General features: G+C 37.7%; 2 protein-coding genes across 2 annotated transcripts in view; both read left to right on the top strand.

Annotated features, from left to right (window-relative positions):
• Window positions 1–4,984: 4,984 nt before the first annotated feature.
• LOC105209384 (uncharacterized) lies at window positions 4,985–6,277 on the top strand. Its single transcript, XM_011179769.3, has 2 exons — window positions 4,985–5,536; window positions 5,804–6,277. Exons 1-2 carry the CDS (start codon window positions 5,132–5,134, stop codon window positions 6,185–6,187), a joined length of 789 nt encoding a protein of 262 aa, XP_011178071.1. The 5' UTR covers window positions 4,985–5,131; the 3' UTR covers window positions 6,188–6,277.
• Window positions 6,278–14,975: 8,698 nt separating this feature from the next.
• LOC105209383 (uncharacterized) overlaps window positions 14,976–16,302 on the top strand; it is a 78,365-nt gene continuing 77,038 nt past the window's right edge. Inside the window, exon 1 of the mRNA XM_011179768.3 lies at window positions 14,976–15,137. The gene's annotated coding sequence lies outside the window, so the exon portion shown is untranslated. The remainder of the gene's footprint in view (window positions 15,138–16,302) is intronic.

The following is a 16,302-nucleotide window of genomic DNA, read 5'->3' as shown; positions in this document are numbered from 1 at the left end:
AAAATATCGCATGAGAGAAAAATATATAGGCGATAAACTAAAAATATATCATGAGAGAAAATAAAATTAACACAAATTGAGTGATACAAAAAATACCAATCAAATGTTTTAAGATAAGGAATATTCGAGAATGTTGTCCATTAGCAGAATAGTAAATAAGTTATGAAAGAAAATATAGGTACAGACCGATAAACTTCCAAGACACTCTTGTCTCAATACAAATAACCTCAAAATGAGTTAGAGTCCCACCATCTTCTTACAGTTTACTGCTGGATGGACGGACTTTACAGGAGCTTGGAGAGCGCCGGTAATTATTCCTACTTACTACGCGTTTGAGATTTCCTTCCAGTCTAGGATAAATAGCCAGAATCCAAGTGAGCTCATCACCCTTCCTTTGTTTAATGATGCTTTGAGGCTTAAAAGTCTAGCTGACTTTGGACCAGCTTTACAAAACTTCTTTGGCCTCAGAAAATTATTGTCTCTCGTTCTCCCAGTGTGGTCTCTGAATCACGGACCAACACATGCGAGACTTCATTGCTAAATGTTGAGGGTATGCAGTCTGTGTCAACGAAATTTTTTTTGAATATTTCATTGTCAGTGAAACGGAAGAAAATTCGCGTTTTCAAGTAGGCAGAAAGCGGGGAAATATGCATTAACATACATACATACAGCCAACAACAGAAAAATAAAGAAAACGAGACTTCGAATTGAGCCGTAACAAAAACCCGAAAAATCCAGGCAACTGCTACCGCTATCACGCATTTTCCACAGATTAACCCGAAAAACACAAAGGGTTACTTTGAGCCATAAAGCCAGCAGATATCACCGTAACCATGGAAAGCACAAACAGCAAAAGCACGCGAACACACGAAAAACCTGACAAACTGACGGGTAGACGGACAGACATATTTAAGCAGCCGCCGAAATTGCGCTACATAAGTGCTTGAACTCTGAGTAAGAAAAAAAAACGTTGAAGATACGACTCTTTCAACAACTCTGCGGCCATTGCGATTTCAACACAGTTCAATTTTCAATGCGAAAATGTTGAAATTACGGCGAAAAACTTTTCACTTAACTCAAAGAAAGACTGTAAATTTACACTTTTTGACTTTCGACCGCAATGCGAGTTCATCCAGTTGATTCGAATTGAATGAACCGAAAGTGAGTAAAACTAACTGATTGCACTGCCTTGGACGCAGGTGAAATTCGCAGTGTCAAGTCACCGAAGGTACAAATGTTTGTTTGGCTGCCGGTTAGTTAAGGTGTGCGTGGCAGTTTCAGGTTGAGTTGTGTGAGCTCAGCGTGTGCGAGTTTCGAGCTACTCAAATTGATTCGGTCTAAGTGTGTTGATAAAGTCGCAATGGTTAAGTGACTGCATAAAAAGTTACGCTAGCTTTAGCCATTTTAACTGGCTGAAAATGCTGAAAATACTTCGAAAAGTAAACTAAAGTTAAACCACCGCGGAATTTGGTGACATAAAATTGCACAACTGAGTATAACTTTAGGCACACAGGCACTTAGTGTGGGTCAACTGATTGCGGAGCTGTCTAAATGCGTAGAAAAGGTGACCAATAATTGCACATATTTCTTACTTTTAATAAATTCCAACAATTGGTTTGATATACTGTGTCCCTTTTATTTGCATTACTATTGGATTAACACAACTAATCCCTACAGCACGTCCATCAGTTACCACAAACAAATATATTTTCTCTTGGCAATCAACCTTCATCTGTTAAGCAAATAAAATTTAGTGCACCGACTTTGCTTGTAAATTTGAAAATCAATTTTCTTCAATAAGTTGCCACACGTTGCTTATGTCTAACAACCAATAAATACCAAAATAAATACATGTAAGGGTGTTATTTATGAGCACGTGTTCGCAATAAACTCCTAAGTCCTGGCATTTACACTCACTATTCACATATTCAAATATATATTCCCTCGACCTTCAAGAGAACCTGCAATACCGTTATGTTGTTATGCAACACTTTCGAAATGAAGGCACTGATTTCTAGAACTGATTAAAATTCACATTGCAGAAAACGAAAAATGGAAAGCTGTATTTCTTTGAAGTAATGTAAATTTTCCTCCGGCTTCTGGTAACCTTTTCTTGACAGTTTGCTTCATACTATAAGGTTGAATTTTGAAGAGAGATATTTGGTTGAAAGTATTATACATACATGTATGAGGAGAGCTTTGTGATTACTCACTCTCGTGTTACTACTTAATCGTACTTGTTTAGTCTCAGAAGCTTTCAAGAGTACCCTTAGCATCTACAACTACATCTAGCGAAGAATACATTAGATACAATACTATGTTTCACTATACTTCACGGAGATAGAGATAGAGATAGAGATAGAGATAGAGATAGAGATAGAGATAGAGATAGAGATAGAGATAGAGATAGAGATAGAGATAGAGATAGAGATAGAGATAGAGATAGAGATAGAGATAGAGATAGAGATAGAGATAGAGATAGAGATAGAGATAGAGATAGAGATAGAGATAGAGATAGAGATAGAGATAGAGATAGAGATAGAGATAGAGATAGAGATAGAGATAGAGATAGAGATAGAGATAGAGATAGAGATAGAGATAGAGATAGAGATAGAGATAGAGATAGAGATAGAGATAGAGATAGAGATAGAGATAGAGATAGAGATAGAGATAGAGATAGAGATAGAGATAGAGATAGAGATAGAGATAGAGATAGAGATAGAGATAGAGATAGAGATAGAGATAGAGATAGAGATAGAGATAGAGATAGAGATAGAGATAGAGATAAAAGGAGAAGAGAAGAGAAGAGAGAATAGGAGAGTACATTTATTTTTTTGAAAATTTCCCGTTACTATTCAGATCATACAATTCTTAACCTTAACTAACTTAACTATCTTTCTCCAAGAATGTTAAAGAAACAAGATCTACACTAGTAACATCTTATAAACTTGAACATATGTTCTTTAATAAATATTATTTAATTTGTCGGCTGTTCCTATATGCGTCTTTTAACCTTTTTACACATTATCTGCTTAAATCAACACTTCTCTTCTCACACTGCCACTATAAGTTACCCTTTTTTCGACATAAACTTTCTCTAATAATTAAATGTCAAGTACAACAAGAAAAACAACAAAAAGGCAAAGTAATCGGAAACCGACAAAAACAAGCAAAGTAAATGGACAAGACTTCACCAGCTTGAAGGCAATGACTAAGATTTGCCAAAAGCATTATACTCGCAATCCATTTCGGTTGTCAACTCAATGGAGAGCAGGCGATTAAGGAAATGTAAATGAGCGAGTAATGTACTCTTGTTAGTGTTAGTGTAGGGAACATTGAAAGTTGTCGTAGCAACAGCAAAAACAACAAAAGATTGCCATTTGGCATTTACCGAAAGATTTCTTGAGTTTGATAAAAAAATTTTTCGACATTCTCTCGGTATTTATAGACATACACACACACATTTTTATACATAATTGTATGCATATGTATTAGCTTACAATGTTTGCCGCCATCAATCGTTTAGCATTGAGAGTTTTGGGTTGTAAAAAAAAATCAAGTCAATGGCGTCGTATAAGTTAGGAAATCATTTGGCCGCAACATTGTTTTTGTTTCTTTTTTATATTTTTTGTGGTTGCATTTAGATTGAAATTAAACGAAGCGGTTGAAATGTTCAATTTGATTTTTCAATTTAAAGATAACTTGGCAAGTTGTCAAATCGCTCTCGACTTTGTATGCTAAATTGGATATAATTTGAAAACGATTGCTTAAAGCATGAGAATGAAGAAAATCATTGCAGTCAATTGAATAAAATTTCGATAATTTTAACTGTTATGGATCAGTATAAAGCTCTTTGTTTGTATATATTTGAAGCGTTTTTTAGATTAAATTCCTTGCAGGGATAGCTGTCAAACTAGCTGTCAAAGTAGATACATCAGTTTGACATTTGTGTTCAGTATAGTGTTACAGCTAACCGTACATTATAATGGCACTACATTTAAAATTCGTGGATATTTATTTTTTTTTGTTTTGAACAAGAGCTCATCCATGATTTTTTCGAAACCAAAATCATTATTGTCAATTGAGAGTACTTCAGGCAATTAGTTCGCGACTTAATTGGTTTCGTAGGCCATTAAAGCCACTTGACAAACTCAATACGCCTTAATTGATTTTTATATACATATATATTTGGAAATTCTATATATATGTTAAGAAGGTTAAGGTTTACAAATAGTAAATTTATTATAATTATGACTAGCTAAAAATAGTCGAAAATAAGATAATGCATGCTTGGATAAGAATTTATATTATAGATATGCTAATCAAAATATACCGCACCCTTTCGAAATCGTCTAAATTTATAACTGAGAGCTGACAAGTGACACTCACTTATCACAACAGACTAGTGAATCACTTCATTATAATATTGCGTATTAATTATTTAGACAAGACTAAGATATTGGTTATCACTTAGCTTCTGCATTTTCACAAAGCCTACAAGCGCAAATATACTTTAGGTGCTTGAACCATAACAAATATATGAATTTTGTATTATCTATCACTTCCCAGAAGTCAAATCAATTGATAAGGTAATAAAATATAAAAAAATAATATCAAGAAAATGGGGCAATAATAAAATAATTAATATATACCCAGCGCTTGTAAGAGCATATAAGTACTATTAATTCTTAAGAAATATATATTAGATACCAGGTTCCATGGGTATTTTCATTTGATAAATTATTGGAACTTTATTGTTTCTACCGTGTTACAATCTGCCACATAGCTTCAGTTTTCTAAAATAAGCTTATAAATATATAATTTCATATATTTATTATTACAGCTAATAGAATCCACTAACCCTGCATTGTGCGTTGGCATAAAAAAATTAATTAAAATCGACAAATTAAAAATATAATCACAAAACAGACTGCAATCGCAATATTTATGAAATTAGAGCGCATTCATATAAATATTGTTGAGCACTGCTTTGGCAGATCAGTAACAGGTGGAAATCAAAGAGTAACGGTTGTGAAGAAAACGTTAAAGCGTGAAAGAAAATTTAAAATTGTCTCAAGCAATTAGAACTTACTTCACAGAATAAGAACTTCAAAGGATCAGTGTGTGTAAAATGACAGCGAATTCTCTACTCTCTCTGTTGGTGGCAGCAATTGCCATCACCACCGTCTTGACACAAACGCCCATCGATTGGCAGCCATTGCTCGAGCAGCAAAACTTGGTGCTACGCCAAGTGGTGCAGACATTGCATTTGACGCGTGGCGGACCGGTCGGACCCGAGGAGACCGATGCCTGTTTCGATTGGTATTTGAATAATCAGACCGCAATCAATGAGGTGTACTATAAGGAGTACAATGGTTGCATCAGTGCGGCAACGGCGGCAAGGAAAGTGTTGTCGGCACAAAGTGCCGTGGAACGACAAGATCTTTTGAATGATGGTCATGAGATATGCTCAGCGCTAAACGCTTGTGAAAGTGTCGTCGATGGTTTGCAGTTCTTCCAGTGTTACAATAGAGCGGTAGGTTTTAATTTGAGTATTGTTGGGTTGTAAAGCTCGAAAATTATAAGTGATTTGCAAGAAAAATGCATTCTTAAGTGGAATTAAAGATTTGATTCTAGAATAAGTGAAATTGAACCAAAAAAGCCCTTGTGTGATTAGAAAAAAATATTTACATATCTGAACTCATATATTCAGACATACACCAAAACCAATTATGCTAAATGTATTATTTAAATAGTTACCTCGTTACTAATGTCCCTCTCACTCTTCTATTTTCTTTCACAGTCTAGCAGTAGCAGCCCCAATTTGTTTAATATAACCGTGACTTCGGAGCGCATAGCTGACAAATTGACAATTTCATATCAAGCCATCAATGACACCGAACGTGTATGCACCACACAGGCGCGTGTACAGAATGTCAACGACTTGGGTGTGAGTAGAGCGATTCTCAATAATTGTTTGAATGGCGATTGGAGCCCACCAAATGGTCAGGAAGTACCACCACCAGCAACCGAACCACCAGCAAAACCCGAAGTCACCGAGGCTCCCACCGAAAGCGATGAAGTAACTAAAGAGTCAGATGGAAAACATGGGTTACTCGAGGAAGACATATATAGTTATGGGCCAAGGTCACGCTTGCCCAAAAGAGAAGCTGTTAGACGTTTGTAGGCGTGTGAGGAAAGAAAATGTTATGCAGAAAACTATTTTATAATTTTCAAATAAAGTAACATTATTATTATAGCATTTGCACAGCAAAAATTGTCCAGTGTTTGATTTTGAAGTTATAGTAAATGTGATATATTTGGGTAATTGGAGAAAGAATGGTTAAAGAATCTGGTCATTTTTTGCAAAAAGCCTTATAATTAAATCTACATGTTTTTAGGGATATTTTTAGCTTCCAGCGGTTCGTCGTGCAGGTCATTACAAATTTATTCAGTGACATCACATAATGGAAGAGTTTCAGTACGTTTTGGTTAACGCTTTTCCATACTCCTGGAAGCATAACATAAAATTGGAACATTATTTTTGTGCCTATCTAATTCCAAAAACATAGGTAGTAGTCCATTATTTTTTCAACAGATGACTACAGCAATCTGTATCTCATGTATAAGTGCGGGTTACGCTGTATCGTTAGTGAGATAGGATTTCATAGTAAAAGTACCTGAGAAGTACTTTAATGTACACGTTAATGATGATAGTTGACTCAATATTTTTTTGGCAAGCGAGGCAAGATGCACACCAGCAAAGAAAAAATATTTTATAATACTTTCGATAAAGGCAAAAAAAACAAACCAGGCGGTTAACAGTTTGAATCATGTTTATGGAGCTTATATTGTAACAGCCATTCATTCGCAATTTTAGCTACTCATGTTCCCTTCAAGTAATTTTGATGTCAATGCTGAATCACGCTCTGGAGGACCAATCTTATACCATATTGATAACATAATGGAAATCTTGGATTCCGACGGTTCAAACAAATTGTTTGGAACCAATTTAATAACACTTGAACTCAGGAGTCTTGCTATAAGATTCTTAATTAAGACCTGTACTGTAAACAATTGTACCGTCGCCCAAAAACGGCCATCTTTGGTCCATAGGACCTCTCCTTTTCTCGCTTTCCATCAGAACAAAACCGGGCCCCACACATCGCTAAAAACTCGCCAGAAGTACAGAGAGCTCAATTAGGAGGTTCTTCTGTTTGCTGCTGAAAAAATGCACCTCAAAGGAAGCATGTAACTGTCTCGACGGGTTTGTCAATAGGAACGAAGGTTTATACGTGAGTTTCTATGCCAATATCAACAAGTTGTCTTACAAAGCGGTGAATATTTGATTTCATCATTCCAACTATACTAAATAGAATATTCTATTTAATGCAAATGTATTGGATTTCATTTAACCACAACTTAGGCTTTTCGCAACGGAGCTAATTGATCAATTAATCGATCTTTGCTCTATTAGATTGATTTACCAAACAAAAGAAAAATGTTAATTTCCTACATTCAGTTTTATTCGTATACAAATCGAGTTGAAACTGGAATGCAACACTAAAGGTAGTTGTACACGCTGAAAATTTGGTTGTGGTTATTGATAAAATTGCCAACTTCTTATGAATAGCAAAAACAAAAATGTATAAAAGCTGATCGTTAATCGAGTAGCCGGTTGACTATATAACTATCGGTTAACTATATAACCTTAATGTTTCTAACAAACAACCCGGCTAAAAAGAATTAGTAAAATGGGGGATGGGGTCATATGTAGAAGTTCAGGGGGATGGGGTCATATGTAGAAGTTCACGCAAGTGAGGAAAGTTTCTGATTGCCATTCACTTGGGAGTGGCCAGGAACGATTCTTTTGCATATGACTCAAGCAGCTCACGACTTCCGGTTTTAGACCAAGTATCCCCTGGGTAGCTAACAGACATCCGTTTGGAGGCGAGCTAAAGTGAGAAGGCGAAGCCCGCTTGTGCGGTTGTGCGTAGGGCTTGGGACCCACCACATAAAAAAATCTCCCCAATGAAAACAAACACCGAGCCTCGGATGAGAAACCCCCCTTTTGATGACGACCCCTGCAAACGTACTAAGGATCATGATTTGAGGGCATGCACCTGGAATGTCCGGACTCTTAATTGGGAAGGTGCCTCTGCCCAGCTGGTTGATGTCCTCATACAACTAAAGGCTGACATCACCGCCGTCCAAGAAGTGCGATGGACGGGACAAGGACGGAAGAAGGTGGGTCCTTGTGACATCTACTACAGCGGCCATATAAAGGAGCGCAAATTTGGTGTTGGATTTGTGGTGGGAGAGAGACTCCGTCGCCGAGTCCTGGCATTCACCCCGGTGGATGAACGTCTAGCCACAATCCGCATAAAAGCGAGGTTCTTCAACATATCGCTGATTTGCGCCCACGCCCCAACGGAAGAGAAGGACGATGTGACCAAAGACGCTTTCTATGAGTGCCTAGAACGCACCTATGAGCGCTGCCCCCGCCACGATGTCAAAATCGTGCTTGGCGATTTTAACGCCAGGGTGGGTAAAGAAGGTGTCTTTGGCACAACAGTCGGAAAATTCAGCCTCCATGACGAAACATCGCCAAACGGCCTGAGGCTGATCGACTTCGCTGGGGCCCGAAATATGGTTGTCTGTAGTACCAGATTCCAGCATAAAAAAATTCATCAAGCAACGTGGCTGTCCCCTGATCGAAACACGCGCAACCAAATCGATCACGTTGTGATAGACGGAAGACATGTCTCCAGTGTTTTAGACGTGCGTACGCTCCGAGGACCAAACATTGACTCGGACCATTATCTAGTAGCAGCAAAGATACGCACTCGCCTCTGTGCAGCAAAGAACGCCCGTCAACAAACACAAGGAAGGTTCGCCGTCGAAAAGCTGCAATCACAACCGACAGCCGAACGATTTTCTACTCGACTTGCACTCCTGCTCTCTGAGAGCACTCATCAGCATCTCGATATAAGGGAGCTGTGGAACGGCATCTCAAACTCATTGCATACCGCTGCAGCCGAAACAATTGGTCTACGGCAACGCCAAAAAACCAGTTGGTACGATGAGAATTGTCGTTCCGCAGTGGAGAGAAAACAGACTGCCTACCTCGCAACGTTGCGATCGACCACAACACGTTCGGGGTGGGATAGATATCGAGAACTGAAGAGGGAAGCGAGACGCATTTGCAGACGTAAAAAGAAAGAGGCCGAAATGCGTGAGTATGAAAAGCTTGAAAAGCTGGCCGACATGGGTAATGCTCGAAAATTTTATGAAAAGATGAGGCGATTAACAGAAGGTTTCAAGACCGGAGCATTATCATGTAGGGACCGAGAAGGTAATCTGGTAGCGGATGTCCAGAGCACACTGGGATTATGGAGGGAACACTTCTCCGACCTGCTCAATGGCAGTGAAAGTACAACACCAGGAGATGGTGAACCCGATTCCCCAATCGATGACGATGGAATAGATGTTCCATTACCCGACCATGAAGAAATTCGAATAGCAATTACCCGCTTGAAGAACAACAAAGCGGCGGGGGCCGATGGATTACCGGCCGAGCTATTCAAATACGGCGGCGAAGAACTGATAAGGTGCATGCATCAGCTTCTTTGTAGAATATGGTCGGAAGAAAGCATGCCTGACGATTGGAATCTTAGTGTGCTCTGCCCAATCCATAAGAAGGGAGACCCCACAATCTGCGCCAACTACCGTGGTATAAGTCTCCTCAATATCGCATATAAGGTTTTGTCGAGCGTATTGTGTGAAAGACTAAAGCCCACCGTCAACGAACTGATTGGACCTTATCAGTGTGGCTTTAGACCTGGAAAATCCACAATGGACCAGATATTCACCATGCGCCAAATCTTGGAAAAGACCCGAGAGAGAAGAATCGATACTCACCATCTTTTTATCGATTTTAAAGCTGCCTTCGATAGCACGAAAAGGAGCTGCCTTTATGCCGCGATGTCTGAATTTGGTATCCCTGCAAAACTAATACGGCTATGTAAGCTGACGTTGAGCAACACCAAAAGCTCCGTCAGGATCGGGAAGGACCTCTCCGAGCCGTTCGATACCAAACGAGGCTTCAGACAGGGTGACTCACTATCGTGCGACTTCTTCAATCTATTGCTGGAAAAAATAATACGAGCTGCAGAACTAAATAGAGAGGGTACAATCTTCTACAAGAGTGTACAGCTCCTGGCGTATGCCGATGATATTGATATCATCGGAAGCAACAACCGCGCCGTTTGTTCTGCGTTTTCCAGACTAGATAAAGAAGCGAAGCGTATGGGTCTGGTGGTGAATGAGGACAAGACGAAATATCTCCTGTCATCAAACAAACAGTCGGCGCACTCGCGTCTTGGCTCCCACGTCACTGTTGACAGTCATAACTTTGAAGTTGTAGATAATTTCGTTTATCTGGGAACCAGCATTAACAACACCAACAATGTCAGCCTTGAAATCCAACGCAGAATCACTCTTGCCAACAGGTGCTACTTTGGACTGAGTAGGCAATTGAAAAGTAAAGTCCTCTCTCGACGAACCAAAATCAAACTCTATAAGTCGCTCATTATTCCCGTCCTGATGTATGGCGCTGAAGCGTGGACGATGACAACATCCGATGAGACGACTCTTGGGGTTTTCGAGAGAAAGGTTTTGCGCAAGATTTTTGGTCCTCTAAACATTGGCAACGGCGAATACCGCAGGCGATGGAACGATGAGCTGTACGATTTATACGACGACATTGACATAGTTCAGCGAATAAAAAGACAGCGGCTACGCTGGCTAGGTCATGTTGTACGGATGGAAGAAAACACTCCAGCTCTGAAAGTATTCGATGCAGTACCCGCTGGAGGAAGCCGCGGAAGAGGACGACCTCCACTCCGGTGGAAAGACCAAGTGCAAAGTGACCTGGCTTCACTTGGTGTTTCCAATTGGCGCCAAAAAGCAAAAAGGAGGAATGAGTGGCGCGCTCTGGTGGATTCGGCTATAATCGCTTAAAGCGGTTCCTACGCCAAATATATATATATATATAAAATGTTTTATTTTTTTTTTCTTACTTATTCTTACGTCTTTAGACTTGCTTAAACACATAGTTACTAAAAGAAATGCACCTGTGAAGGGTATATTAGCTTCGGTGCAGCCGAAGTTAACGCTTTTTCTTGTTTTTTGTTGTTGTTGCTGCTGCTGTTAGAGTTGTGTTGATCAACAGCGGCAAGTATTACGCAACACTCGCATGCCATATAACAACGAGCGGGCAGTGATAATGACAGTAGCACCTGCGGATAGGCTACACTTTTTTTCAACTAACCAACAGGAGGAGGCTACTAATAAGCGTGAAAGGCGAGATAAAAACACACAATTTTAGATGTATGCGTAATCAATTTCCTCATAAGTGATACAGTGATAAATAATCGTTTTATTGATATAATCATTACAATAAATGCATTTTATTATAATATCGCCGCCGGTGAGTGTTATCACAACTGAATCTGGGGATGTGTGTGTGAGCACATACCTGCTAATCAAAGCGTGCTGTTTTATGTCAGGTACTTTAATTTAATGCAAAATAACCAACACACACATATTTACTATATATATGTAGTTGGTTTTACGCAACGCCTGCTACCGTTGCGGCTAATCATAATTATATGCATGTGTTGGTGTTGTTGTTGATCATAAATTGCCCGCTGCCACGAAAATTGGCATCCATATTGCTAATGGTGACAGTGAAAATTGCAATTGAATGCCACTTGTTGCGGAAAATGAATAAATATCTTTGGTCCATAGGACCTCTCCTTTTCTCGCTTTCCATCAGAACAAAACCGGGCCCCACACATCGCTAAAAACTCGCCAGAAGTACAGAGAGCTCAATTAGGAGGTTCTTCTGTTTGCTGCTGAAAAAATGCACCTCAAAGGAAGCATGTAACTGTCTCGACGGGTTTGTCAATAGGAACGAAGGTTTATACGTGAGTTTCTATGCCAATATCAACAAGTTGTCTTACAAAGCGGTGAATATTTGATTTCATCATTCCAACTATACTAAATAGAATATTCTATTTAATGCAAATGTATTGGATTTCATTTAACCACAACTTAGGCTTTTCGCAACGGAGCTAATTGATCAATTAATCGATCTTTGCTCTATTAGATTGATTTACCAAACAAAAGAAAAATGTTAATTTCCTACATTCAGTTTTATTCGTATACAAATCGAGTTGAAACTGGAATGCAACACTAAAGGTAGTTGTACACGCTGAAAATTTGGTTGTGGTTATTGATAAAATTGCCAACTTCTTATGAATAGCAAAAACAAAAATGTATAAAAGCTGATCGTTAATCGAGTAGCCGGTTGTGCGCAAGGCAAATTATGCTTAGTCAATTATAAAATTAATGTATTAAATTAATTTGGCAGTGTGAAAAGGCTATAACAATTAATTTGATTATTTTTTTGTTTCTCTAGTACATATTTCTTCATAAATACCCACACTTTTAACTAACTGCCCACACACTATTTGCACATTTATTGCATATTAATTCGTTAACTATAAAAAATATATAAAATATGATGCACTATTCCCGGAAATATAATATATAATTAGCAAAATAATATAATTCATACAAACATTCGTCTAAACTCACGCTAATGACAAGTATTAAATGCAAATTCTACAAAATATATTTGACACACACACACGCGTGTAAACACTCAGTCATTTCGCACAAACTGACACTAAATTTCAATTAAATAACATTACGTTAATGTAATGTCATAAATAAGTATTACTATTGAGCTTATCAAAAAAAAAATATATTTCACACTGCCAGCAATAGTAAATTACATAAATAAATTAAATGTAAATAACTGTGGCGGCAGTCAGACTGATAGATTAACAAATTAGCATAACAAAGAATAAAAAAATATAATATAATAAATACAGCGAAGGCTTTCACCACAAAATACACTAACAATTTTATCAATTAGTATTGTGTATGCTACAAGTGTATGCGTGTGTGTGTGTGTGTTTGATTTCTGTGTAACTACAAATTCATGCATGTCATATGTGTTAGCCTACTCAATCACTTGTATGTGTATATGCGTTAGTTGACAAAAAAAAACTGTAAATAACTACGCCGCCCACACAGACAGCAAGTCAAACTATTCGCTCAATAAATGTGTAATAAATCAGCTGTGGCTCAATGTTAAGCGTATTCAGCTGCATAACGAGACAATAAACTTGAATTTGGTATTTATTGTCTGATGCCGCACTCATGTAGCCACTCGAAACGCGTCACATTTGATTGCTGCAAGCTACACGCACAAGTGACAAGCGGAAAGCTAGAAACTCAACAAACTTTTTTTTTTATTTTATCAACTTCATTTGCTACTCTTACTACTGTTGTTGTTGTTGTTATTATTATTATACCCTGAACAGACAGGGTATATTAAGTTTGTCACGATGTTTGTAACACCCAGAAGGAAGCGTCGGAGACCCTATATAGTATATATATAAATGATCAGTATGTTGAGCTGAGTCGATTTAGCCATGCCCGTCTGTCTATCCATCTGTATATATACGAACTAGTCCTTCAGATTTTAAGATATCGTTTTGAAATTTTGCAGATGTTATTTTATCTTCAAGAAGCTGCTCATTTGTCGGAACTGCCGATATCGGACCACTATATCATATAGCTGCCATACAAACTGAACGATCGGAATCAAGGGCTTGTATGGAAAATTTCCGCATTTTACTACATATCTTCACGAAATTTGGTGTGAGTTATTGTTCATAGAAATAATTTAATCTCCGAAAAAATTGTTCAGATCGGTTCACTATAGTATATAGCTGCCATACAAACCGAACGATCGGAATCAATGGCTTGTATGGAAAATTTTCGCATTTGACGTGGTATCTTCACGAAATTTGGTGTGAGTTATTGCTCATAGAAATAATTTAATCTCCGAAAAAATTGTTCAGATCGGTTCACTATAGCATATAGCTGCCATACAAACTGAACGATCGGAATCAAGGGCTTGTATGGACATGGTATCCGCATGTGACGTGGTATCTTCACGAAATTTGACATGGATTACTGCTTAAGGTAATAATATAGTCTCCAATTAAATTGTACAGATCGGTTAACTATATAACCTTAATGTTTCTAACAAACAACCCGGCTAAAAAGAATTAGTAAAATGTTTTATTTTTTTTTCTTACTTATTCTTACGTCTTTAGACTTGCTTAAACACATAGTTACTAAAAGAAATGCACCTGTGAAGGGTATATTAGCTTCGGTGCAGCCGAAGTTAACGCTTTTTCTTGTTTTTTGTTGTTGTTGCTGCTGCTGTTAGAGTTGTGTTGATCAACAGCGGCAAGTATTACGCAACACTCGCATGCCATATAACAACGAGCGGGCAGTGATAATGACAGTAGCACCTGCGGATAGGCTACACTTTTTTTCAACTAACCAACAGGAGGAGGCTACTAATAAGCGTGAAAGGCGAGATAAAAACACACAATTTTAGATGTATGCGTAATCAATTTCCTCATAAGTGATACAGTGATAAATAATCGTTTTATTGATATAATCATTACAATAAATGCATTTTATTATAATATCGCCGCCGGTGAGTGTTATCACAACTGAATCTGGGGATGTGTGTGTGAGCACATACCTGCTAATCAAAGCGTGCTGTTTTATGTCAGGTACTTTAATTTAATGCAAAATAACCAACACACACATATTTACAATATATATGTAGTTGGTTTTACGCAACGCCTGCTACCGTTGCGGCTAATCATAATTATATGCATGTGTTGGTGTTGTTGTTGATCATAAATTGCCCGCTGCCACGAAAATTGGCATCCATATTGCTAATGGTGACAGTGAAAATTGCAATTGAATGCCACTTGTTGCGGAAAATGAATAAATAGCACAATTTTCCAGTTGAACAGTTTAGTTTATTGCGGTCGCCGCGCCTGTGGCACACAAACATACTGTTCAGTACAGTTGTGTTGTTGTTGTTGTTGTTAAACGCGCGTTAAGTGAATTTTTGTATAAAAATTTGAACATTTTTCACATTGGAAATTCATAAATTTCAACGTTTTTCAACGGTGTGTTTGTGTACTTTATAAAATTAGAAATCAAGCGTGTGCTCCACTTAGGCGAAATTAATGGCAAATATTTTTAACCGAATTTATTGGCAAATATTTATTTTATTTTAATAAAGTTGTAGTCAAGCAGAAATGTTGGAAAAAATGTGATATATTGGCATAATTTTAATCAAAACAAAATTTATTGGTGGAGCGTTAGAAATTAGTTTTAATTATAAGCAAATAAGGGAAGGCTAAGTTCGGGTGCCACCGAACATTTTATACTCTCGCAATGAAACACACAATTCGACCTACATATTCGGTACAAAATCCACTAGAATAAAGAAAATCATCATATATAGTATATGAGGGCTGCGGTAATTACTGAACCAATTTCACTCATTTTCAAGACCAAGGTACACTATATCCAAGACTACATGCTCACTTAATTTATCTAAGATATTTCACATATTAACCGATTTATAAGCTATTACGGCCATCGTATTTTTGAAAACTCCATAATTAGGTATATGGGGCTATATGAGCTAGGGGAAGTTATGACCCGATTTTAACCATTTTTGGTACAGAGACACACTCCTTTAGAAGAAAAAGATTCTCTCTGAATTACATTAAAATATCTGAGAGATTTGCCTATATTTTCGATGAAAAATTATCCTTAAGCACTGAGTTCTTCTTGTTCGATATCCGGGGCATTGAAAAGTTATAATCCGATTTCAACAATTTGTTCACAACTGATGTCACAGCTCTAATGCAGTATACTTCTGCCATTGCTTCTGTAAAATTCAAAAAATATTATATCCAAAAATGGCCCTACCTAGTGTGATCCTCTGTACTGTAAATACTACTTTCACAACTTCATTTATGGCTTAGTTATGACACTTTATAGGTCTTCGTTTTCGTGGCAATAGTCCGATTTCATTTTGAATAGCAACTCTCCCACGGTCCCAAAGAACATGTGTACCAAGTTTCGTCAAAATATCTTAATTTTTTAATTTTTACTCAAATTTTTTGTTGTATGGACGGCCGGATTTTAACTCGTCTTGTAATCCTGATCCTTTTGATATATATAATCCTATATCTAACTCGTTCAATTTTATGACTTACAAACAACCGTTATGGGAACAAAACTATAATACTCTCTTAGCAACTTCGTTGCGTGAGTATA

The sequence above is a fragment of the Zeugodacus cucurbitae genome, chromosome 6, assembly GCF_028554725.1.
Source record: "Zeugodacus cucurbitae isolate PBARC_wt_2022May chromosome 6, idZeuCucr1.2, whole genome shotgun sequence".
In the NCBI taxonomy this organism is placed as follows: Eukaryota; Metazoa; Arthropoda; class Insecta; order Diptera; family Tephritidae; genus Zeugodacus; species Zeugodacus cucurbitae.
This window is presented reverse-complemented; position numbering and strand designations above follow the sequence as displayed.